Below are 27,581 nucleotides of genomic sequence, written 5' to 3'. Positions count from 1 at the left end.
GCTAAATCATCCAAAGCGTTGGGCCCTGATGGAATCTCCATGGTAATGTTGAAGCAGCTGGATGAGCCGGGAGTCGAGTATCTAACCAAAGTTTTCAACTTGTCTCTAGCCACCTTCGTTGTTCCAGAAGTCTGGAAAATGGGCAGCGTGGTCCCACTACGGAAGCCAGGCAAGGATGCCAGCAAAAGTGAATCGTACAGACCGATTTCGTCTTTGTCGCCCGTAGCAAAGACACTTGAGGCCTTGCTCCTCCCCAGTATCAGAAATAGCTATCAAGTTGCCGATCATCAACATGGATTCCGTAAGCAGCACAGCACGACAACAGCGCTACACGCCATTACCACATATATCTGTAAAGGACTCAACCAGAGACGGCCGTGCGATAGAACAGTGATGGTGGCGCTTGACTTATCAAAAGCCTTTGATACAGTCAGGCACTCCACGCTGTTTGAGGACATTGAGCAGACAATCCTCCGGCCAAGCTTGAAACGTTGGATAGTCAACTATATGTTTGGACGCCAGTCGTACGTGGAATTCAGGAATAAGAAGTCCAAACCTCGTAGAGTGAAATAGGGAGTTCCCCAAGGTGGGGTGATATCTCCGGACGGCATTGAGATCGTGACGTATGGGGATGATTGCACGATCCTGGCGTCGGGTACCTATCCTGATGACATCTGTGAGAGACTGAACAACTATTTAACCGATCTTACCACCTTTTTCAATTCGAGGAATATGCAGATTTCCCCCACAAAATCTACAGCCACTCTGTTCACCACATGGACAGCGCAATTTGGACGTGAGTTGAATGTCGTGGTCGACGGTAGCAGAATTCCGACCACAAACTGTGCGCACACGCCACAGCTATCTGCGACAAGTTGAAAAGTAGGAACAAGGTCCTCAAGTCCCTGGCCGGCAGCACTTGGGGTGCAGATAAAGAAACCTTGTTGGCCACGTAGAACGCGATAGGTCGGTCTGTGTTAAGCTATGCGGCTCCAGTCTGGTCCCCGAGATTGTGTGATTCGAACTGGAAAAAGATTCAAACTTGCCAGAATGCCGCCCTGAGAACAGCGACAGGGTGCCTCCTCAAATCTTCAGTGGACCATCTACATGAGGAGGCAAAAATTCTTCCTGTAAAGCAACACAATGAGATGCTTTCGTTGCAGTACCTGCTTGGATGTTATCGTGTGAGCCATCCCAATCACCATCTTGTGGGTAGGCCCGGCCCATTCAGGGAGATCAGGAAGGATATTCATGCTCTAGAGGGAGAGGTCCAACGATACAGGAGAGAACCCCTAGATCAACAAGCATATCAAGCAGGATTGAATAGCATTAACACGGACGCTGTTGCCAGGGCCTTAAGCAATTATAGTGTGAATAAAGTACTCGGAGTACATCCTCCATCTATCGCAGCTGAGGAGCGTCAGCTGCCACGACAAACCAGAGTAGTTTTGGCTCAACTACGCTAGGGATATTGCAGTCGCCTAAATTCGTATTGGGCGGAAATCGATCGCGCCGTGCAAGACATATGCCCAGTATGCGGCATGTGCTCGCACAACACACAACACCTTTTAACACCAGATTGAACAGAGGAACGAACAAATAAACATAACAAAAACACTGTTACAACAACAAAAACAGGAAATCACGGATAGAGTGAGTAAGGTATCGACTTCAAGGAGAAACACACGAAGGTCCACCGCGATGTCAGCATCGACGAATAAGTTATCTGCCTCACCCACTAACAAGTACGGAGGTGGATACAACCTGGTAGCAGGCAGACTAACAAAAAATGTGTGCTACCACTGACATTAAAAAAGGGGGGGGCCCAGCCAATATCACAGCGAAGGAATTGGTGGAGATCAGGGCGAAGCTAAGACACACTAGGAGGATAGAGGAAATGTATACAAATATCCCTAAAGGAATCATTCCGACCGATCTTACTCCCAAAACGTGGACGCCTAATCATCGAAATGCATTTCGGCCATCCCAGAAAGGGGAAATGCATCAAGTCCGAGAACTTGTCGGAACCAAACCAACCCACGGGAAACTCCGGATAGAGTGGATAAGGTAACGATTTCAAGGAAAGACATACACAGATCCTCCACGATGTCAGCATGAACTAATAAGTAATGATAAGGCAGATCTAATTAACGAGCAGACTAACAAGCAGTTTATGGTACCATTGCCCTTAAAAGAGCGAAATACTGATCCACATCCAAACGGGATGAAGCGTGTGTGATCCTCTGGGAATGCCCATTTCAAGCCAAAGAGACCAATAGAACCACAAACTGTTGACTCTCTACTTGTTTAATGCAGGTACCTACTAGCGAGAACATTTAGAGGCTCGACACTAGGAAATCCCGAAAAGTCTTCAAAGGTAAGAAGTCTTCTTTAACGGCGGTAACTACCAAGTAATCCTCTGACAGTGGTAGCAACGCTATGCCAATCACCGACAGAGTTGATCCCAAAGGGAGAATCAGTAATAGTAATTGGTTACCAGTGGGAGGTCATCTGCGGAAGGACAGATTCGGCAAAGCCTGCATCTTTAAGGCCGTTGAAGTTATTATTTGTATGAATGAAGAATCAAAGTCATTCCTAAACCATAATATAATAAACTGGAGTGACCCTTAGTAAGGTGCGAGGATTACTAAGATTTCCATTGATGAGATCCCCTGTATAGTACCAGACGATAGAGACCCAAAAACTGCTAAAGAAACAGAAACGTGGCCTCAGGACTGAAAATTCGAAGGTACTCAGCTATTTTCCGGGGTCGGGGACCAACTTTTAAATGTGACAGTAGACACAGATCTTGGAATATACATATTCAGGTGCATAATGTTGGCTGGAGTGGGTTGAATTCCGCCTATCTCACTAATTCTATATCACTGCAAAGCTACGACAGTCACACTTTTCCTCTTCCTTTCACATTCGACGTTGCTCTAACTCAGGAACCCAAACTGTGGAACAGTAGGGTTGCTCGACTTTGAGGCTACCTCACACACAGCCACGCCTATATGCCATACGAGGACCCCGAACACACAAGTCTAAACGTTTGGAACTCCTGGAGGAACTCTCGGTCAGCTGCAACATCATAATAAGATGCGACGCGATGCTACCTTCCATAATAGTGTTAGAGAAGAAGTCATTGACATCACCTTAACTAATATGGATGAATCCGACATCAGTGACTGTCGAGTATCGGAGGAATGCTCCTTTTCGGCCCACAAAACTAGATTATTTCATATCACGGGTACAAAAACCTCATAGGAATCCGAGGAAAACTTAATGGGAAGAATTTAGAGAGTTGTTTCCACAAACTCAAAATTCTACGGAAGACATAAAAAGCCTTCAACGCGTATGGTGGAATAAAACCATGGCTCAACTTAGGGCGGTGATTAGAGCGGAAACACTAGACATATTGGCTAGGACCCACATTCCGAACTGTATGAATATCGACAATCCCACTATTGCAGGACGGGATGCATAACCCTACAGTGGAATATGAGAACCTGGTCAATAGGTTAATAAGTAATGCTAGCCTTTCATGGGCGATCAGTACTTTTCAAATCTCCCGGGCCAGACTGTGTATATCCGGAACTGTTGCAAACTCGCCGAAGGTGATACCCTTCTTAAAGGAGATTTTTAAGACGTGTCTTCTAAGCTCTGCACCAAGTCAAACCAGGCAAAATAGATAGGGTGAAATGTGCAGCTTCCTCATCACCGGTGCTGTTAAAATCACACCGCAGGTTTACTAAACGCAATACCGGCTATCAAATCTTTGAATATTCAAGTTGAAAATGTCGTAGCCAGAAGCGCTTTTAGGCTCAAGAAGATGAAGATGTGGGGCGGGTCGCGCTTTGGACACGTTTCCGTCCTCCACAAAGGAAGCTATCTGGGCGCTCTTGAGATCAGTGATTAACTCTCACAACCACTCAACTTTAAAGCGGCCAATATCTTGATTGCAACTAGAAGTGACTGGACCCGTGGAAGAGCACTTCCACAAAGATTGGCCGAATGGATCGAAAGATTGAAGAAGGCATTGAGGCAGGACTTTTTGCGAAGAGCTCTTTATGAGGCTATCATATAAGTTGAATCAGACCTGTACCGTCTTCCAAGCGGAAATTCTAGCATTTTAAAGGCTTTGAGAGGTCGGTAATGGTGTTTGTCGAAAGCCAGACGGCTCTCTTGGCACTCAAATCCTGCTTTATCAAATCCAAAGTTGTTAACATGTATAGAGATCTGCTAGTAAGGTTATAGCATGAATTCACTTTCTGTTGGTTACCTGGGCACTGTAATATTGACGGGAAACAGATCGCCGATGTTCACAGTCTCCAAATATTACAATGGAGGTATCTGGACACCTCACCAATATGTCATTTCATTTACAACCTCGACAACTTCTACAATGATCTGATTGTGTGTGAATGGTAGTTATATCGAGTCGTAGAACATCTTCCTTACGTTTACTCAACAGGGCCATGTCTCATGCCATGTAAGATCCATGTTGATTACTGCAAACTATGTGAGGATGTGGAGCAGACCTAGACCATCGAGCATCTAATATGCCAGTGTCAAATGTTAAATGATACTAGATACAGATTACTCGGTGATTGTGAGTACTCGTCTGTCTCATACCTATCAGATATGGACCATTCAGTCATTTTCCTTTTCTCAAGAAGTCTTATATGATTATGGAGAAAGTACTCTGAGCTTCTTCAAGCTATAAACTAAATTCCAAACAACTGACGACTGCCTCGTTGAAGATTTATCTATCTTTCCTAATAACTCGAAAACGGCCCTGGCCGTTTTAAACGTGGCAAAGCCCAGGACATATATTGGTCCCTCTTCCATCTCAAGTGTACACTGACCTCCCCGTGGTGTCACTTGGGAAATACCTTTAACACCCGTTAAAGGTAGTGAGCTAACACTCTTAAGAACGTTAAAAACTTGGGTTTGGCGTTGGAATAGTAACCCATCCCTAAAAAAAACTATGAAAAAACAAAGGAAAGGAAAAACAAACCCCTCTAAAGTTTACAACCCCCGCAAACGTTTTAAGAAACATAATCTGCTAATCTGGACCCGTAATGTTCGCACTTTTTATAGAGAAGGTGAAGTTTACGCACTGACGGATGTGCTTGGTAAGTACAAACTGATATTATCGCCCTACAGGAAGTACGATGGAATAGGGCAGACGTAAAGATCACAAGCTATTATATATAGCTGTCATGAAACGAAACATCAGATAGGTCTTGGATTTATGGTAAATCCGATGCCTAAAAAAGTGGTCTCCAGATTTACTCCGGCTGATGTGAGAATTGCAACAATCCATATAAATACAAAGTTCTTTAACAGCAGTCTCATCTGCACCCATGTCCAAATCGAAAAGAAACCCGATTTGAGCAACGATGTATTCTACGAGGGCCTAGATAAAGCATATGTCCACAGCCCTTATCATGACATTAAGATTGTTCAAGGAGATTTTAATGCTAAATATCTTTGGCCCAACGGCCGGCAAGTTCAGCCATCTTGATGTGGCATCCGACAGCGGAATGGAGCTGATCGATTTCGCAGCGACAAAAACATGATAGTGAGCAGCACCACCTCAACATACACAAGGCCAAGTGAAAGTCCCCAAATGGGAAAACCAGAGACCACATCGTGTCCGATCGATTCGAGGAGCGAACATCGACTCGCCTTAATATCACTGCAAAAGTGCGATCTAGCACAGGGCTGTCGATAAGCTGCAAACACAACAGCTGGCACAAACCTACTCCGCTCAACTGACCCAATGTCGCAAGAACCACCACCTAAAAATCCATGGCACGATCAGCAGTGCCGTAAGGTAAGGAAATGCGTATTTTCGGAAGGAAGAAGAAGGAGCAGGAGCGTGAGAAACTCAATATGTTCGGGAGTCAGAATGATGTCGACAATTTTACAGAGTGTTCAACAACAGACTGATCGGTATTATACAACCAAATTTATCGTGCAAAAATGACGAAGGTAATTAATACTGAGGATTTGGAAGCAGCATTTCATCAAGCCTTTTATGAATATTGGCGGCGATGAAGATACCCAAGACCTAATCCCTAGCCAATGTGAGGCAGCATGAGCTTGCCAGTAGGGCAGTTCAAGACCGGAGGCGGTACGCACCATCTGACAGGAAGAAGGCGTACGCAGCTATTGGAATCGTAACAGAATCCTGTGTCCCTTTCACAAGAAAGGATATAAGACTGTTACATACATACATATGTTCCCATAACATCCCGGAAGGGACAAGGGAGACTTCTCTCATATCAATGAGTGCACGCCGATTCATATTGGCTCAATGATATGGGACCTACAGTTTATCGCCGAGTCCGAACGGCGTGTCATACGACACCACTTGTAGAGAAGTTTTTCATGGCTGAAATACTCAGGAAATGTCGCCAACATTACTGAGGGGGAATTTTGCCACCGTTGAAAATTTATTGATGTTGCTTGGCCTGGGATTCGAACCGCAGACCTTCTGAGTGCAAGGCGGACGTGCTAACCATTGCACCACGGTGGCCCCCAAGACTGTTGCTTATAAGATAGTGTTGAGGAAAAAAGTGGAAAGAGAATCTGCTCGAGTGGATCTGGCAGTAAAGGGCTATAGGACCAAGTTGATGGTATCATCCATAGAACTCGGGCAATGTCCGTCCGTCTGTCTGGGTGGCTTGAGCGCACAATAACTCTCCAACAGATCAACCGATTTTGTTTTGGCTATCGCATTATTTTGTCTAAACTTAGTTTAAGTTCGTAGATGGGCCATATCAGTCCACCGCTTCCGGTATCTCCCACACAAAAGTTCAAAATTTTTCTGTAAAATGGTGTGAACGATACGTCTCGAAGAGAGCAATCGATTAGGTCCAAATTTTGCACATCGTAATATTTTCTTCAAACATATATCATATCATATTCGAATATGGACCCACACACAAATTTTCCAAATTTTAGGGACATGTGCAGTTTAGGAACGTTTTTTCGGGAAAAGTCCGTACTTCCTGAGATGATTTTCTAAAAGGTCTAAATAACTCTGTTGTCATTAATTCAAATGATTGACCGATGACTACGAAGACTTACGAATTGAGTATCCGATTTGGCCGAAACTTTCTACATCCAAGGTGGTCTATATTGGAATACATTTAAGGGTACCTCCTTACAAAAATATTTTTGCTTTAGTCAATTTTAAGAGAAGTTCGAGGATCGTTTGCAAGTGTTTAACGAAACTACTTCATGTAGTCCTGATTATAACCATATAGTATTTTTTGCAAGCAAATCAAGGCTTCCTGACAATGGTCTAAAAGTCCAAAAAAAATCCACGATTACCTGATGGGTACGACAACTATAGAAAGAAGTCATTGACATTGGTCCGACTTTTGCGGAGTGTAATGTTTCTTTCACACTTAAATCATGTTCGAATATGGACTATATCGGTTCACTCTTTCGGGTACGTCCTACACAAAATTTCAAAATTGTTCCCAAATGTACATTTAGGGATATTTTTTCGAAGTTATGACAGCTGGTAGTCCTTACGGTTCATATTACGATAGTATAATTTTTATAGGCGGTAAGTCCTTACTGACTAGGATAATTACCCTAAAGCTGTAAAAACCCTACGGTCACCTACTATGGCCCTCAAAGGCAGTCCTCGATTTGGTCCTATCTTTCCACATCGTAATAATTCTTTCAAACTTACGTCAAATTTGATCATGGACAGGGTTTGCTTCTTTTCATTATGTCACAGGCGAGGGTAAACCACATGTTTTATACCACTCTTCCATTATACACGTTTCTCTTTTACTTACAGGATGAGCCAATAGACTTGTGATCTTACAGTGAAGCGCCTGCATTTATTACAGTCGCGTGTCCTTAAACCTAACAAAGACCACAAAGGCTGTTAAAGATTTTAGTGCAGGAATTGTATGAAGTATTGGGACATTTCGGGGCCCATATCTCAAGTAGTATTGCCTTCCCCTAGAAAACAAATTTTAATATTATAGTCATGATCATGAAGGGTACTGTCACTTGAAGTTTTTCACATCTCAGGAACAATTTATGCATTAAAAGGTTGTTGTTGTTTCTCATGCAATAGGGTTCACGATAACACATTTTTAACTTATCACTTCTTTGGATGCATTGTTTTTCCAATGCAATATTTTCAAAACAAAACACACATAAACAGCTTTTTCATAGCACAATAACTCACAAACTGTGGCAGATATCCCACAACACACGTATTTTAATGAAAACTTTTGCTGGCCTACAGGTGAATAAAAGAATAAGCGGAGATTCTTCACTGCTCGCTTAATTACCACAAATTTTTAAATAATAAAACATTATGTACTTTCAGACCAGTTCTAGGAAGCTTCGTGAAAAACTTGTACCTAGACTTTTCAACCCTGCTTAATTTCAATGCACATAAGGCCGCAAAAAAACTTCTATGAAGGCTTATAAAATTACCTTTGTTTAGATGACGGATGAAAAAAAAACAACATAAAATATTGCCAGCTAGGTTATTTTTTTTACTTCCAATATTTTATTTAATATTTTTTTTACTTTTCACTTTTTTCTGCTTCACTACGCTACACTTTGTTGCCGTGGATAGCTGCTGCTGGTTGGTTGGTTTGCTTGATTACTTTGTTTTATTTATTTTTACTATTTTTTTTTAATTTTTCACTTATTTCTTTACTTCGTTTCACTAGTGATTGGTACTATACTACGAAGCATTTTTGTTGTTGTTGCTGTGTTTGGCTTTGCAATAATATTTCCTGGTTTTCGAGAGCTCTGCTACACTTGATTGAATTTCATATTTTTTCATTTATTTTATTTCGACTTTTTAATTTTCGCTAAATTTTTTCACAAAAAAATTTCGTTATAATTTACATTTTCGATTAATATTTTTCCTTTTTAGATTTTCTTATTATTTTTTTCTTCTACAAAATTTTCATATTTCATTTATTCACCCATAATTTTATGCTTCTTTTTGTTGTTGTGGTTACACTAACGCGTTTCGTACGAGACGACCTCGTCTCAACATTTTTTCGATCTCTTCGTTGGAACACGTAATTTGCGACTGGCTTTAACTTGCAGTTGTTTGAAGTCATAGAGACAGACACAGGGGCAAAACTCAGGTAACCAAACTCTCGTCTCGTATGTTATTGACATGCACAGTGGCTCAATGGCGGTTCCGAGGGGCAAACAGTAAAAAACTATTTTCATTAATTTTTATAAATATCATATTACGTCTATTAATTTGAATATTCAAGGTTTCGATATAATAGTACTTTTATATATAACCGGATTTAACAAAGCCACTGGGTTTCAAATGTCAATTCCTTTGCGTATACGTCAAATAAATCCTCATTAAGAAGGTTAACCCTGCAAAAGGCTATAACACAAACATGGCCTAAGAAAAAATAATTTTGGGCGGCATTTCCAGAAAGGGTCTATAGAAGCAACCTTTTATTTTTGGAAAATATTTTTAGAAGCACCCTTTCTTTCAGAAGGGTACTATAGAAGTACCCATTTTTTCAGAAAGGGACTATAGAAGCACCCTTTCCTTCAGAAGACGTCTTTCAGAAAGATTCCCTTTCTTTCAGAAGGGTACTATAGAAGTACCCATTTTTTCAGAAAGGGACTACAGAAGCACCCTTTCCTTCAGAAGACGTTCTTTCAGAAAGATTCTTTCAGAAAGGGACTAAAGAAGCACCCTTTCTTTCAGAAAGATTCAGAAAGGGACTAAAGAAGCACCCTTTCTTTCAGAAAGATTCAGAAAGGGAGTAAAGAAGCACCCTTTCTTTTAAAAAGATTCAGAAAGGGACTAAAGAAGCACCCTTTCTTTCAGAAAAAGACTATAGAAGCACCCTTTCCTTCAGAAAGGGACTATAGAAGCACCCTTTTTTCAGAAATGTGCTATGGAAGCACCCTTTTTCAGAAATGTGCTATGGAAGCACCCTTTCTTCAGAAATGTGCTATGGAAGCACCCTTTCTTTCAGAAATGTGCTATGGAAGCACCCTTTCTTTCAGAAATGTGCTATGGAAGCACCCTTTCTTTCAGAAATGTGCTATGGAAGCACCCTTTCTTTCAGAAATGTGCTATGGAAGAACCCTTTCTTTCAGAAATGTGCTATGGAAGCACCCTTTCTTTCAGAAATGTGTTATGGAGGCACCCCTTCTTTCAGAAAGGGACTATAGAAACACCCTTTCTTTCAGAAAGGGACTCCGGAAGCACCCTTTCTTTCAGCAGGGGTCTGAAGAAGCACCCTTTCTTTCAGAAAAATTCTATAGAAGCACCCTTTCTTTCAGAAAAATTCTATGGAAGCACCCTTTCTTTCAGAAAAATTCTATAGAAGCACCCTTTCTTTCAGAAAAATTCTATAGAAGCACCTTTTCTTTCAGAAAAATTCTATAGAAGCACCCTTTCTTTCAAAAAAATTCTATAGAAGCATCCTTTCTTTCAGAAAAATTCTATAGAAGCACCCTTTCTTTCATAAGGGGTCTATAGTAGCACCCTTTCTTCCAGAAAAATTCTATAGAAGCACCCTTTCTTTCAGAAGGGGTCTATAGTAGCACCCTTTCTTTCAGAAAAATTCTATAGAAGCACACATTCTTTCAGAAGGGGTCTATAGTAGCACCCTTTCATTCAGAAATGTGCTATGGAAGCAGCCTTTCTTTCAGAAATGTGCTATGGAAGCGACCTTTCTTTCAGAAATGTTCTATGGAAGGACCCTTTCTTTCAGAAAAATTCTATAGAAGCACCCTTTCTTTCAGAAGGGGTCTATAGTAGCACCCTTTCTTTCAGAAGGTGTCTATAGAAGCACCCTTTCTTTCAGAAGGGGTCCTTTCTTTCACAAGCACAATTTCTTTCAGCAGGGGTCTGAAGAAGCACCCTTTCTTTCAGCAGGGGTCTGAAGAAACACCCTTTCTTTCAGCAGGGGTCTGAAGAGGCTTTCTTTCTTTTAGCAGGGGTCTGAAGAGGCTTTCTTTCTTTTAGCAGGGGTCTGAAGAGGCTTTCTTTCTTTTAGCAGGGGTCTGAAGAGGCTTTCTTTCTTTTAGCAGGGGTCTGAAGAGGCTTTCTTTCTTTTAGCAGGGGTCTGAAGAAGCACCCTTTTTTCAGAAAATTCTATAGAAGCACCCTTTCTTTCAGAAGGGTTTTATAGTAGCACCCTTTCTTTCAGAAGGGGTTTATAGTAGCAACCTTTCTTTCAGAAATGTGCTATGGAAGCACCCTTTTTAAGAAGGGGTCTATAGTAGCACCCTTTCTTTCAGAAATGTGCTATGGAAGCACCCTTTCTTTCAGAAATGTACTATGGAAGCACCCTTTCTTTCAGAAATGTGCTATGGAAGCACCCTTTCTTTCAGAAGGGGTCTATAGTAGCACCCTTTCTTTCAGAAATGTGCTATGGAAGCACCCTTTCTTTCAGAAATGTACTATGGAAGCACCCTTTCTTTCAGAAATGTACTATGGAAGCACCCTTTCTTTCAGAAATATGCTATGGAAGCACCCTTTCTTTCAGAAGGGGTCTATAGTAGCACTCTTTCTTTCAAAAATGTGCTATGGAAGCACCCTTTCTTCAGAAATGTGCTATGGAAGCACCCTTTCTTTCAGAAATGTGCTATGGAAGCACCCTTTCTTTCAGAAATGTGCTATGGAAGCGCCCTTTCTTTCAGAAATGTGCTATGGAAGCGCCCTTTCTTTCAGAAAAATTCTATAGCAGCACCCTTTCTTTCAGAAGGGTTCTATAGCGCCACCCTTTTTCAGAAGGGTTCTATAGCAGCACCCTTTTTCAGAAGGGTTCTATAGCAGCACCCTTTTTCAGAAGGGTTCTATAGCAGCACCCTTTCTTTCAGAAGGGTTCTATAGCAGCACCCTTTCTTTCAGAAGGGTTCTATAGCAGCACCCTTTCTTTCAGAAGGGTTCTATAGTAGCACCCTTTCTTTCAGAAGGGTTCTATAGCCGCACCCTTTCTTTCAGAAGGGTTCTATAGCAGCACCCTTTATTTCAGAAGCGTTCTATAGAAGCACCCTTTCTTTCAGAAGGGTTCTATAGCAGCACCCTTTCATTCAGAAAGGTTCTATAGCAGCACCCTTTCTTTCAGAAGGGTTCTATAGCAGCACCCTTTCTTTCAGAAGGGTTCTATAGCAGCACCCTTTCTTTCAGAAGGTTTCTATAGCAGCATCCTTTCTTTCAGAAGGGTTCTATAGCAGCACCCTTTCTTTCAGAAGGGTTCTATAGCAGCACCCTTTCTTTCAGAAGGGTTCTATAGCAGCACCCTTTCTTTCAAAAGGGTTCTATAGCAGCACCCTTTTTTTCAGAAGGGTTCTATAGCAGCACCCTTTCTTTCCGAAGAGTTCTATAGCAGCACCCTTTCTTTCAGAGGAGTTCTATAGCAGCACCCTTTCTTTCAGAAGGGTTCTATAGCAGCACCCTTTCTTTCAGAAGGGTTCTATAGCAGCATCCTTTCTTTCAGAAGGGTTCTATAGCAGCACCCTTTCTTTCAGAAGGGTTCTATAGCAGCACCCTTTCTTTCAGAAGGGTTCTATAGCAGCACCCTTTCTTTCAGAAGGGTTCTATAACAGCACCCTTTATTTCAGAAGCGTTCTATAGAAGCACCCTTTCTTTCAGAAGGGTTCTATAGCAGCACCCTTTCTTTCAGAAGGGTTCTATAGCAGCACCCTTTCTTTCAGAAGGGTTCTATAGCAGCACCCTTTCTTTCAGAAGGGTTCTATAGCAGCACCCTTTCTTTCAGAAGGGTTCTATAGCAGCACCCTTTCTTTCAGAAGGGTTCTATAGCAGCACCCTTTCTTTCAGAAGGGTTCCATAGAAGCACCCTTTTCCAGAAGGGTTCCATAGAGGCACCCTTTTTTCAGATGTGTCTGTAGAAGCACCCTTTCTATCAGAAAGGCACTATAGAAACAACTTTTCTTTTAGAAAGGCTTTACAGAAGCATCATTTCATTCAGAAAGGGACTATAGAAGCACCCTTTATTTTAGTATGGGTCTATAGAAGCACACTTTCTTTCAGAAAGGGACTATGGAAGCACCCTTTCTTTCAGAAAGCGACTATAGAAGCACCCTTTCTTTCAGAAAGGGTCAATAGAAGCACCCTCTCCTTCAGAAGGGGACTATAAAAGCACCCTTTCTTTCAGAAAGCGACTATAGAATCTCCCTTTCTATCAGAAATGGGCAATACAATACCCGTTTTTTCTGCTACTCTCGTAAAGTATATTTTGCTTTAACTTTGATGGAGGGAGCCACTGTGCGAGTCAGTCAGCACATACAGGTAGTAGATGGCTCGAGAGTAGAGTTGCAAGTGTGTGTTAATGATATTGTCGGTGCTAGCTTGTTGTTGTTGGTATTTTTTCTTCACTGAAAAAAAAGTCCGAACAATGAAACAAACCAACAACAAGAAACACAGATACATTTGCTACGCAAACGAAGCTATTCTGAAAAACACCTGAAAACAACAACAAGAAATTAAAAAGGAGAGCACAACCAAAAGATCGTAGTTTTTATTTAAACTCAGTATGGAGATGGAGTATCATCTGAATGTGTGCATGTGTGTATCTATGAGTTTGTACGTCAAGCATCTGTTTTAAGCTGAAAACAGATACAACGTTTGATTAAAGTTTTGTGTCGTTTTGGCCGTTTTTACACTGTTGGGCATGATGCCGAAAAATTCAAATTCATTTGAAATATATGCCGACAAACAGATAAACGCTGGACTTTGGTGTCGTCGTCGCCCTGTTGTTGTTGTTTTTTTCTCGACGCCCAACGCAAAACTTTAATCAAACGTTGTATCTGTTTTTAGCTTTATATTAGCTCTGTTCCAGAACTAAAAAGTTTTTACAATTTTTACCACTTTTACACATTTTGCGTTCCCGTACACAAAATTTATATGAAAATCGTTTACGACTTTTACAACTTTTACGACTTTTACCACTTTATAAAGTACGGGAACAGGCCAATTGTTTGTTTTTGTCTGACGTTCACTGTCAAAGTCTCACCTGAGCTGACTGTCTGTGCCAAAGAAAAATATCCATCGTATATCGTAAATGTCATGTTATTATCTGGTTTTATCTATCAACTAAGAGAAGTGAATCGAAAAGATGATGAATGATATTGTGAGAAATCTTATATAGGGATATACCTATGTACATAACTTGTTATTTTATACGTTACCACTTGTTTTCTGTAATAAACTGAGAACGGCAGAATGTTTTGAAAATTATTTTGTCAATCAATAGTGGAATTCTCTGACCATATGTTTGTTGCAGACAAAAAACGGTAGAAATTTAAATGCAAAATTGAGAATTAAATTTAAATATATTTTAGCATCACTGCTGCTATCGATAAGACCTACCGACAGATTTATTTTGGTCGCTAAAGCCGAGTACACATTGCCAGTTTTGAATGACAGCTTTGTTGGTGCTTGCTAGTGTGGCCGTTCATTTTTGTCATTCATCATGCAACCGCAAAATGTTTTGTGGTTACTGGACGGTTGGACAGTTATCGATAACTGCGAAATGTCGACATTCAAAACTGACAATGTGTACGCAGCTTGACTCACTAAAACTATTTGATAATAACAAAAGTTATTGACCCTATATGTTATTGCAATATTGTCAAACTTTTGTTGATATTTTAACTTATTTTTTGTTTGGACGCCATCTGTCACGACTTCATGTTCGTCGCCGATAGGGGGACCTTCTTCCGGCTGTTCGCGGTTTCAATCATAACTTATACAAAACTCCTGCATTGATAAGAGACCAACGATTGTTTACTCCCAAATTCTGCCCTTCTACCCATGGTTTCCAAATGTCCATTATGTAAAAATTTTTGTGGCCCTAAACCCCACATTATAGTAGATTCGAACGTCTTTGCGGATGACAGAAGAGAATACCATTACTTAAGTCTGGAGTATTCCCCCAATGGCTTAATTTAATTATTATTGTAGAGAGCAATGTTTACAAAACGAATATCATGAAGGGAATTTTCAATAGAGGTAGAGGTACTAGTCAAATCCCATATATGTCTTAGGGCGCATTTGACTACGTTTCGTGGTATAGCGAGCTAGTTAAGTTGTCTGAGATTAGTTGTCAGGACTTTGATCTTTGGTCAAGTAATTTTAGTGGAAGAAGATCTTGTCTCACCGGAGCAAATTATACGGTCTGGGCAGATATGGAGTGTTGCTGCACTCAGGGATCCAGTTTTGGTCTATTTATTTGGAACCTAATGATGGATTCTCAGCTGCTGTAGTTAGCTAGCACATTTAAAATTTGCTGATGACCTGCTTATTATGATCGAAGTTGAGACTCGTGCCATGCTGGAAAGTCGTGTTGAGCAGACCATGGGTATCATGTGCGTCTGGACTGAGCGGGTGGGTGTTGAGGTGACGAGTGAGAAGACGGTGCTGATGCTGCTGAAGGGCAGGATTGCACATAGTCGTTCTCCCACACATTCAAATTGGTGTCCATGGCATACGGTACGTTCATCATGTCAAGTCATGGGTATAACGATGGCTAAGAGAATGAACTTCCTGCCACACTTTTATCGCTTTAAGGACAAATTAACAGCTGTAGTCGGTAAGAAGGGTCTGGCGGATCGACTGGAGCTTGAGAAGTTGTTCTGTGCGTGCTATATATGGTGGGCTATTTGTAGCCAGTCCATACATGTATATGGAGGATGACATATGAAATGGAAGATGACATATTCATTTATTCGTGACGCAATGACTTTAATATGAATATATATGACCTCATTAGCCGGATTTAGGGTATTATCAAGACTTATTAGCTAAATCCGTCGAAAATCTACCAGATTTCTTATATAAAATAAATCCTCGTATTCAGTGGAATTGTTTTAAAACCGGCATAAATCCTCGTATACAACTCTGTTTTTTTTTTTTTTGCAAAATGCAACATAAAGAAATAAAGACGAAAAAGGTACATAACAGAAACATCAAGAAACTCCACCAAGAATGCTTCTCGCCACTATCGTAAAAACTATCGCCAATTCATTCGTTTATAATATTATTGCTGATATTCGAAATCGAAAGTTTTCCTGCCACAATCTGAGCCATTAATGAATCGTTTTCAATTCATTCTCGTATGTCGTTCTCGAACAAAATATCAGCAAAACTATCGAGAAACGTTCGAAAACGATATCGTTTACGATAGCAATGGTATAGTGGGTATTGAAAAATTTAAAAATATTTTGGTAAAAAAGGTTTGTATTTTTGCTATTGTAGGTGAAAAACTGTTCTCGGGATGGTTTGAATATCGTCCATCCATCGTCCTGAGAACTGCATAGCTCACCATACACGGACAACATGATCATGCTGTCGAATGTGACCCCTAGAACTTTGGGGTAGTTTTGGGACGTAATCTCTTGCTATAATAATAATGTGGTTTGTATGCATATAAATTAGTTATGTACGTATTCTTTACTCCTCAACCCATTACTGAAGGATTTCTAAAGCTCGTCTAGGTCATACGAATGACAGCGAGGATGTTTGGCTGGTGGGGAAACGATTTGAATGTTAGGATGTGGAGAGTTGGTAGAGATCGAAGACCTCTGGTTATAATTTTTTGTAAACTGAGCGTCTGGCGAAGTCAGACGGCTAAGTGGTTGAGGACAGCAGCATGTTATTGTGTGTCAGACAGCGTTGTGGTTGAAGATTGATGTAGGACGTGCAGAATGTCATTGTTGTAACCTCTACAAGCAAAGCTTGTATCGGTATTGTATAGAAGAGAAAGAGAAAAAATTGGAAATTTAATAGATAGATATTTAAGCATCCCCATCCAGTATGAGAGAGCTCAGGATTTAAGTACCTAAAGATTGGGATACTATCGATCTGTAGTGCAATTCCTAACTCATTTTTATATTTACCGACAAACATTGATCAAATTAAAACGAAAAATTATGAATGAAATGTTCCAATAAAAGTTCACGGTGTGCCTTAACAAATTTAAATAGATGATTCTGAAACTACAATGCTCGTAGATGAGAAATATCAAGAAACAAAAACAATCGCCGGAGGGATTTTAAAGTAAATCGCGATTTAAGTTCACATTTTTAGGGGTTCTTAAGGTTTTCACGATTTTGCTTGGAAACCGCGAGTCATATCGAAATGAGACTAAAGAAAATGTTGTAGCTGTGAAAATTCTCCACAAGATTGGCCTTTATGATATTTTCGTAGGTTTTACCGTTTTTGAGATATGGAAGTTCAAATTGGGACAATGCACTGACTGTATCGTCTCCTCTAAAACAATATTATGCACAGTGCCCCTTAACTAACTTTTAATGGAAACGCTTACACATGGGATGTTTTTGCGGTTTCTGAAACAGCAAAGTTCATAGATAAGAACAATAAAAAACGGAAAAAATCGCCGGAGGGATTTTTAAATAAATCGCGATCAAAATTCACAATTTTAGGGTTTTTTTAGGTTTTCACGATTTTGCTTGGAAACCGCAAGTCGTATCGAAATGAGTCTAAAGAAAATGTTGTAGCTGTGAAAATTCTCCACAAAATTGGCCTTTATAATATTTTCGTAGGTTTTACCGTTTTTGAGATATAGAGGTTCAATTCAAATTTTTAGGTTCTTATCTTAAATCTTCACGATTTTGCTTGAAAACCGCAAGTCATATCAAAATAGACTAAAGAAAATGTTGAAGCTGTGAAAATTCTCTACAAGACTGGATGATTTATTTTTTCCTAGGTTGTACCATTTTCAAGATATAAAAGTTTTATTTGGGAAATTGCACTAATGACATTGTTTTATAAGGAGGCGATACAGTCAGTGCATTGTCTCAATTTGAACTTCTATATCTCAAAAACGGTTAAACCTTCGAAAATATCTTAAAGGTCAATCTTGTTGAGTATTTTCACAGCTACAACATTTTCTTTAGGCCCATTTACATAGGACTCGCGGTTTCCAAGCAAAATCGTGAAAACCTTAAGAACCCCTAAAATGTGAACTTAAATCGCGATTTATTTTAAAATCCCTCCGGCGATTTCTTTTGTTTCTTGATATTTCTCATCTACGAGCATTGTAGTTTTAGAATCAGCAAAAACTTGCGAGGTGTAAGCACCTTCCATTTAAATTTGTTAAGGCACACCGTGAGTTTACAGCACACCTGCTATCTGTAGAATTTTACGACTACTTTTTGAAGGATAATAGTACGTACGTTTTTATAACCGGATTTAACAAACCCACTGGGTTGTAAATGTCAATTCCATTGCTCATATTTCAAATATATCCTCAAAAAGTAGGTTATCCCTGCAAAAAGCTATACATGGCCTTATTTACCCAAAATAAGTGTGTATCGATATACAGCAGCTGTGTGTATCGATATACAACACGATTTGAATATTATAATCTTGATGACTAAATTACGGAGAGGGGTGATGATCAACCCGAACTCCAGATCATCTTCCCCGTGAAGAAACACGTTTAAGCAACGAAATGAAAAGTAGATTATTTTTCCATTATTTTATGGTGCCTCTAAACTTTTTTATATCTACACCAAGCTTTTTAATGCCTCTAAAAATATTTGCAAAGTCCACAAGGCCTTTGTTGACCTGTTAATTTTTTGAAATCCATGAGTCCTTTGTTTCCCTCTAGAAATATTTTTAAAACATTTTTAAAAACCCACGAGGCCTTTGGATGCCTCTAAAATATTTTTAAAAATCCACGAGGCCTTTGGATGCCTCTAAAAATATTTTTAAAAATACACGAGGCTTTATCGGACTTTGGAGGCATCTAAAAATATTTAAAAAAAAATCCACGTGGCCTTAATTGGACTTTGGAGGCCTCTAAAAATATTTTTTAAACATCCACAAGCCCATTGGATGCTAAAAAATGCACGAAGTCCTTTGAAGCCTCAAACAAATATTTAAAAAAAAAATCCACAAGGCCTTAAAAATATTTTAAGAAATCCACATGGCCTTAAAAATATTTCAAAAAATCCACGAGACTTAAAAATATGTTAAAAAAGCCACAAGGCCTTAAAAATATTTTAAGAAATCCACAAGGCCTTAAAAATATTTTAAAAAATCCACGAGACTTAAAAATATTTTAAAAAATCCACGAGCCTTAAAAGTTATATTAAAAAATCCTTAACGACGACGCCTTTGGAAGCCTCTAAATATATTTATAAAAATCTACGAGGCCTTTGAGGGCTCTAAAAATATTATTAAAAATCACAGTTGCCTTTGTTGGCCTCTAAAAATATTTTTAAAATCTACCAGGCCAAAATATTTAAAAAAATCCACAAGGCCTTAAAAATATTTTAAAAAATCCACGAGGCCTTAACAAATATTAAAAACAAACACGATATTTTAAAAATCCCAGGGGGCCTTTGGATGTCTCTTAAAATATTTTTAAAAATCCATGAGGTGTTTGGAGGTCTTTTAAAACAATTTTAAAAATAGAAGGCCTTTGGAGGTCTCGAAAAACATTTTTAAAAATCCAAGGGGCCTTTGAAAAACCACGAGGCTTTGGAGGCCCTTACTTTATTTAACAAATGTGTCTGATTTTCCTTAATTTTTTTAAAAAAATTTCTTTCTAAATCGTCAATTGAAACGTCTTTTTGAATTTTTGAGTAACACTCACGTTTTTTATTTCTTCTTATGTTTCTTTTTCTTCTTCTCTGATTTTTTGGACTTTTTACTAGACTTATGATCCTTATGGTCTTTATGTTTTTTGTGTTTATGTTCGGATGATTTCTTTTTCTTTGATTTTTTGGAACGTTTTTTATGTTTCCCTCGATCATCTTCGTCGGAACTTGAAGAATCACTTGTGGTCGAATCGTCATCACTGTCAGAGCTATCATCTTTTGAGTTTTTCTCAACCCAAACTTCTGTTAGGCGGGCTGAAGGTTTATGCTTATGAAACAGTTCCAAAAGCTTGGCATCCACTGAGGCTGCACATGTTGATGATGGTGGTGGAGGGGGTTTTGTAGACGGTAGGGCTGGTCCATATAAATCTGTGGTTGTAGGTGCAGAGCAGGAGGAGGATGTAAAAGAGGATGCATTTGTATTTAGTTTTGGTTCCCTTGAAGACTTGGGTTGAAAGAGAATTTTTGAAGATTCTTCAGATTTGGGGGTTTCTTTTGTTGCTTCATTTATTTCAATTTCTTTTGGTTTTTCCAGTACATCATTTGTATTGGATTCTTTTTCTGCAGGTTTGCTTGCTTCCGGTACGGGTACATTAAACAAAGCCTTGAATATACCCCTTGGTGGTGAATTGTTTCTTAGCAAATTTGCTGCTGCAGCATTTAAAGGTGTACTTAGTGGGTTAAGTAGGTCAATTGGCGGCTGGGTTGTCATATCTTTATGTTCTTCTTCCTGCTCCTCATCACTCTCACTATCAGAAAATATGGATTTAAAAAGCTCCTTCTTTTCCGTAATGGGTTTATCCAAACTTTCCACAACCTGTTTTTCCAAATCGGTTTTGGGTTTAAAAACAAATTTAGATTTTTCCTCATTTGGTTTGGTTTTGCCCTGCAAAACGTCTTGCCACTCTAAATTAACATTCTCCTCCTGCTTTTCCTCAGTGGCAGGTGGAGTTTCATTTGTTTGTTGTTTAACAAGTTCTTGTGGTTTCTCCATATTCTTGGGTATGATGACGGGGGTTTGAAAATCTTCCTTCCGATTCACCGAAGTTTCCAAATAATCAAATACCGACATTTTTGATTTACTTTTTGATTTCTTCTTTTCATCTTCCATAAGACCACCATAGGGTTCAGCGATATTGTATCTTTTACACAGCAGACTATGCGGTTTCCACATTACCCTTGTGCGTTCCACAACAATTGGTTTGCTTGGATCTTTCTCGACTTCAGCTACCTTTTGTTCGGCCTTAACTTCGGATTCGGTAACAAATCTGAAATAAATAAGAACAAGTTAAAGTAAAATAATTAGGAGTAAAAATGCCCAGTTTAGGGGCTTTATTCCGAAATACTGATCTTAATGGTTGCATATCTCCCATCGTGATCAGGACATCTATTTTGATTAAAATGTCAATGCGATCTGAGTGGAGCTCCAGAACCGTATTTAATCGAATTCTGTATTTAAACTCACCTATCCGACATAATTCCCTTTAAGGGTCGATATAATTTCCGTGCCTGTACAAATTCCTTTTTCTCCATTTGGCGATCCCATAGCGAGAGCTCAATGGGCTGCAATTCCTTCAAGAATTCATCAATCTCCTGATCACTTTGCAAATTGGCCGCCAAAAACTTTTCGTACCGTTTTTGTTTGCCCTCATCATTGGCGAATGGTTTGAATGATGAAGAAATTTCTTCCGCTGACATAGGAGGTGCTGGCTTCTCCTCACCCTCCAAGGTGATGATGCCTCCCCTTGTGAAACTTGAAGATTTAGCTGAAATTTTCTCCATCAGATCTTGTGTTCTCCTTTGTCTCTCCTTTTGTTGTTGTTGTAATTCGGCAATGGTGGGCTTTACCACAGAAGGTGGTACAAAATTGCCTTTGCTTTCTTCTTCTTTCTTTTTTATTTCCTCTCCCAATAGTTCAGCCCTCTTCTCTCTTGTCATTTCCACATCCTCCGCTGACTCTGTTTCCTGGGGTCTAGCAAACTTCCTTTCCAATTTTCTTTGTGACCTTGGATCCAAGGGTTCAAATCGTGATTTCTTTTCATACCAATTACGTGGCTGCCAACCAAAGGGAACCTCGATTTTATATTCCAACGGCTTATCGGGTTTCAAATCAATGTGGAAGTCTTCAAAAATCAATTCATCCGGTGTTAGGGATTTTTTATTCTTCTTGGGTTTCTTTTTATCCTCCAAACTAAAATCGTATCTTGTTAAATCATCTGTGGCATAGACATCTTCATCGTCATCCTCCTCTAAGGCGCCCACACCAAAAGCTTGGCCAGCAAAGGAAATTTTTTGATTATTTTTACCCACCATCTCCAGGGGTTTAAATAAATTGAAATGTTCCTTGGGTGTCGAACTGGAGGTTTGATTACTCCCCCCCAAAACCGAGTGACGACTTAATGGCTTATATCCCAGGCCATAACGATCTTCCTTTACACCATAAGGTATGGGTTCAAAATCTTCAGGGGCAAATGTAATATCATCCTCATCAGAATCTCCATCCCCATCTGAATCGTCATCATCATCTGTTTCAGTTTTACTGCTTGTGGGCAATTCACAGCCATATTTCTCCAACAAATACAATTCCTTTTTATTGCGTTCTCTTGCCTTCTTCTTTTCTTTACGTGTTTGCCGTGGTCCCAAACCCTGTCCCGGCCTCCAACCCCATGATTTGAGTATTCTCACCGACACTTTATCTTTTACCGGTCTCAAAAGCTGTTGCAATACCGGCTCGCCTGGTATTGCCTTTAGATCACTTTGTAGAAAATTACGTTTTCTTTGTTCTTTGGATGTCTCAGGGCCTGTATAGTCTTCTTGTATTTGCAATCCCTTGGGAGCTATACCAAATTCCCCGAGATCTTCATCATCCATAAAATCTTCAGGACGTTGTGTTAAACGACCAGCAGCCTTTTCGGAACGTGAACTTTTAAATGATTGTGGTGTCCAACCTTCCTTGGAACCCACCGTATTCCAGTAGCCGGCACTGAAGCCACCCGTAAATGCGCCATGAAAACGTCTCCGCCCTTGATCATCGGTGGCAATTTGGTCCTGGACATAGACAGGTTTTTTTGTGGGCACAGCCTCATCTGAAATGGCGAGAGGGAAACGTGAATATAAAATTCTGCTGCGGGAGGAACTTACCAAACTCCAGCACGGGAAGAGGTGTGCCATATTTATGCAGATCTACATCTGAAGTCATGTTTTCCGTTTACTTTTGTAAACTTTATCTCATTGATGATTACTATGAACTATGATTACAAGTTCCACAACTTCTGTTCCCAAACAAAAAACTCAGGTGGTGAAATGATATGGCATCTCTGAAACGAAAGAGGGAATAGTAAAAGCAAACGACAAAGACTCATAATCAAAACAAAAAGAAAACAAAACAAATTGGGTTAACAGCTGTTTTTCTTCTCTACTGTTCAAAACTGTCCAAAGCAACCCTGCTATAAGTGATGCTCTTTTAGCGTTTTTCATCGTGGCAATTACCAGCATTTTTGTGCTTTCTATGATACTATAAGTCGATGGTCAGACTAGCACGATTTCAACATGGCGACGTCAAGTTTGTAGGCGAGGGGTATGAAGTAGTGAAACCCATGTACATGGTTTTCTGTGTTTGTTATGTTGCCTCTTCTTGTTTTTCGTTACAAGATTTTTCTTCCATTTTCTTTCATTTTTATTTTCTCAAGCAAACGTTAACAACAAAACAAACATAAAAAAGATTTAATAAAAACATTTAATTAATGAAATAGTGAAAATTTAACTATTAATATTAATTTAATTATTAATGTTAATAATTTTGTGTTGTTTTTTGGTTTATTTATGTCTTTTTTGTTTTTATTGGTATGAGAAACACAACAAACGCGAATGGTAAAATAAAGAGGACACGCAAAAATCTAAAATTTCACGTTATCGTGTGTGGACACTAACGAAACTTTAACGAAATTGGTTTCAAGAAACCTTGCTAGTCTGACCATCGACTCATGGACCTTCGATAAGGTATGTTTTATACATGTTATGCATAGCAACTGTCACTATTTTTTCGCCCATATGTAATTCCTTCTGCACAGCAAAATTTTATTTTTCATTAGTTTCGTTTTTTATATTGCGAACAAACGAAACAGCTGTTTTCCTTTTGTTGTACCGACGAGAATAGAGCGCGTTCTATTCCTAAAAAGAACATACATATGCATACTAGGGTGGTTTTTAAAAATATATGTCGGATTTTTTATGCGGAACCCTCCTAAAATGTTTAGTTTTGTTAAAAATTAGGATTGCCAAAGTTTGCGCTCAACCGGAATATGTTAACACGTGCCACTGGGGCCTCAAAGTTTCCATGGTCCTTCATATAGCTTATATTAAAATCTGACCCGATTTTCAAAATTTTTTGTAGGTTTACTTGTTTAGCCAATACAAAGAACTGGGGCTGGATTCTTGTTCTATGAAAACTTGAAATGAAAAATATTTCCTTTTTAATTTTTTTCATTTGGCAGTTTTCTCCTCTTTCTCTTAAGTCCTTCATATAGCTTATATTAAAATCTGACCCGATTTTCAAATTTTTTTGTAGGATTGCTTGTTTAGCCAATACAAAGAACTGGGGCTGGATTCTTGTTCTATGAAAACTTGAAATGAAAAATATTTCCTTTTTAATTTTTTTTTCATTTGGCAGTTTTCTCCTTTATAAAAGTTTTCATATCACATTTTCATAGAAACAGAATTGGGCCCCTGGTAAACCGTTTTCATCGAATGGACAATAAATGTGGTCTTAGAGCGATTTTATAAAAATTTGTATGGGGCCAAAGGCGAATTTGTATGGGATCAAAGGCGAATTTTCATAAAATCGCTCTACAGACCACATTTATTGTCCATTCGAAGAAAACAGTTTACCAGTTCTTTGTAGTGGCTAAACAAGTAATCCTACAAAAAAATTGAAAATCGGGTCAGATTTTAATATAAGCTATATAAAGGGACCATGGAAACTTTGAGGCCCCAGTGGCACGTGTTAACATATTCCGATTGAGCTCAAACTTTGGCAATCTGAATTTTTAACAAAACTAAACATTTTCGGAGGGTGCCACTTAAAAAAAATCCGACATCGATTTTTTCCCTTTGAGTTTTTTATGTATGAAGCACACACGTTCAGAAGGAGTTCAAAAGTCAATTTGATAGTGCATTGGCCTAAAGTTTTCATTTCACATTTTCATAGAAATAGAATTGAGCTCTGGGGTCAGTTGAACTCGAACGGATTATTATTATAAGTATTAGGGCCATTTTTACATGTGTTCTTTTACTATCTGATGGTTTTGAAAACGCAAAATAAACCAATTTGGAGGCATTAAAAATAAAATTTTTACATTGAGAGTTAATTCCAAGAAGCTCCTCCTTGAAATTCACTTTTAACTTTAAGTTAACCGGAACGCTATAAAACTGTTCGGTAAATCCAAACTATAACAACAGAATACTTATAATAATGGGGGTTAGTATTATAAGAACTAAATTTGCCTTCTTTTTACCTGGTACATTTTCCTTGATTTTATTTAACCAAATTATTTAAGAAAAATTATTGTTTATAAATACATATGTATGTTCATTTCAAATACCAATAGTACTAAATCATCATATGTTTTAATGCGATGAATTTAATTTGGTCCCGGTCCACATTAGCGTGAATTTCATTTAAAAATTTCATGATATTAGGCGTTCTTAAATCGAATTCCCCACTACAGCAATTTTATGGTTTTACTCTACTATGGAAGTCGATCTATAGACGCATAATTTCATGCAATTTTTTCAATGAAATCACTATAGTGTACCGAATCTTATGCTAAATTTACATTTACGAAATCCACTCGATTTCAACTGTCAATTCCATAGCTCAAACGTCAAATGAAATCTCATCTGGATTTCATTTGACGTTTAACCTATGGATTTGACAGTTGAAATCAAGTGGATTTCGTAATGGGTACTTTACACGATATGTTTTTTACATATGAGTTGTCACTTTGCATATACATTTTGTATGGGAGAAGTGACAACTCATATGCAAAAAACATATCGTGTAAAGTACCCATAAATGTAAACCAAGCATTACAAAAATTTGTTTTGACAGGTCAGTAGTGCGATTCTCTAACTCATTTTTTAAGTTACCGATAATTGTCGGTAAAATTAAAATGATCATAATTTCGGTAATTACCGAGTTTGTCAACTTTTATTCGAACTTTTCATTCATAAGTTTGCGTTTTAATTTTACCGATTTTTGTCGGTAACTTAAAAAATGTGTTAGAGATCAGCACATTAGCGTAAAACAGCGATTTAACTACTATATATCTACAGTCGACTCCGCTTTACTGAAACGGACAAAAATCAGCATATTTATTTCAGTTATCCGAAGTTTGCGCTTAAGCGGAGTTCGGATAACTGAAATTTTTTCCATTTATCCGAACTTCGCATAAGCGAAAATGTTTTCAGTTATCCGAACTTTGAATAAAAGTAAAAAATCGAAAATCCTATCATATACAGTTTTAACAGTTAAAAAATAAAAAAACACATAAATATAGAAAATGGAAATCCCTATATTTTAACTGCTATATTTTGTATCGAATAAGTTCACCATATGTAGTATATAAGTTAGGTAATCAGTACATTACCCTTCACGAAAAAATTTAAATTAAATTTAACTACTTTATGATAAATTGCTACTACAATAGTTTCTTCTGGAAGCCGTCCACTGTGAGTCATGACAGATACAATATGTTCTTCATCTTTTGACAATACCCTATTTACATCAATATCACCGAATTTATTATACATTAATATATGCAGTTTTTACAAATAGACTGCATTCTACTAATAGACTGCATAATTTCTGCACCATGCCCTTGTAAAAATCATGGCTTCTTTAACGTAAAATAAGTGACCAGGAATCGCTTGCAGTCATAATTCAAGTATTTTTGGCCACAAATAGTTTTCTGCGATTTTACTTCTCCGTAACATCACTCACGTACTTCATTTCTAAAGTTCAAATATCGTCGCCACTGAACTATAATCATTACCTCTAAAGTCGTTATTTAATTAAAATTAAAATAATGCAAAAATCTAAATCACTGACTTCCTTGTGGCCTGTTTAGGTTGCATTTCTGAACAAAATTACTAAAGTATTTTCAGCGTTTTAGGTGATCCTGATATATGTCCTTCCATCAACACATTTCTTTTTGGATCTATTTTATTTTAATTTTTTTTTAAGTTCGAGTTATTGTCGTCGTAATTCATTTCTAATGTTCATAAGTTTATTTTTTTTTTATCTGATTTCACATTTACTCTATTATTTACATTTTTGTCCAACATATATTACTAAAAAGAAATTAGAAGAAGTGTGTTATAGAAATTTTTAACTTATGTTAATAACACTGTGCAACATTTTTAAGGTCATCTTGTGCAAACAATTCGAGCTGAGGATTTTTTGAAAATACAGACCCAAACGACAAGAAACGCTAGTTGGGTTTTGTTGTGTCAGATTTAGCTCGGATTTTATGGCCCCATCTAAACATGGTTAAATATTGAGTTTTTAAAGAAATTCGGGGCTATATCTCTGAAACCAATGCGAATCTTCTTCTGACCTCTGAAGCAAATTTGTAGATAAGGACAAGGATACAATATTTGGAGAAATAATGAACTCGAAAAACTACATTTATTGCCTCAAATTTCAAAATATATGCAAAAATACCACAATTTTTATACATTTCGCACCGTGTCTCCAAAACCGTTAATTTTTTCTGAATGTTTTCTTTTGGAAAAATATAACCTAGAATGTAATACACAACTCTTCAGAACATGTCATTGTTGTAAAATGCCTCTATGCCGTTGTTTTCAGTACATTTTTCAACGACGATTTAATAAACATGTCAATAATGTAGTGAAATCCGAAATGCGAAAATAAACTG

General features: G+C 38.4%; 2 protein-coding genes across 2 annotated transcripts in view; both read right to left on the bottom strand.

Moving 5' to 3' along the window:
• Positions 1 to 9,099, bottom strand: part of Rgl (Ral guanine nucleotide dissociation stimulator-like) — a 130,794-nt gene extending 121,695 nt beyond the window's left edge. The window contains exon 1 of the mRNA XM_073984072.1: positions 8,482 to 9,099. The gene's annotated coding sequence lies outside the window, so the exon portion shown is untranslated. The remainder of the gene's footprint in view (positions 1 to 8,481) is intronic.
• Positions 9,100 to 19,611: 10,512 nt separating this feature from the next.
• LOC141401626 (G patch domain-containing protein 1 homolog) lies at positions 19,612 to 23,023 on the bottom strand. The gene is made up of 3 exons (XM_073981956.1): positions 22,783 to 23,023; positions 21,107 to 22,727; positions 19,612 to 20,909 (listed from the first exon to the last, which is right to left on the bottom strand). The coding sequence occupies exons 1-3, from the start codon at positions 22,838 to 22,840 to the stop codon at positions 19,643 to 19,645; spliced, it is 2,946 nt and encodes a 981-aa protein (XP_073838057.1). The 5' UTR covers positions 22,841 to 23,023; the 3' UTR covers positions 19,612 to 19,642.
• Between the last annotated feature and the right edge of the window lie 4,558 nt (positions 23,024 to 27,581).

Source organism: Musca autumnalis, unplaced genomic scaffold (assembly GCF_047663935.1).
Source record: "Musca autumnalis isolate F117 unplaced genomic scaffold, ASM4766393v1 scaffold_4, whole genome shotgun sequence".
Lineage (NCBI taxonomy): Eukaryota > Metazoa > Arthropoda > Insecta > Diptera > Muscidae > Musca > Musca autumnalis.
This window is presented reverse-complemented; position numbering and strand designations above follow the sequence as displayed.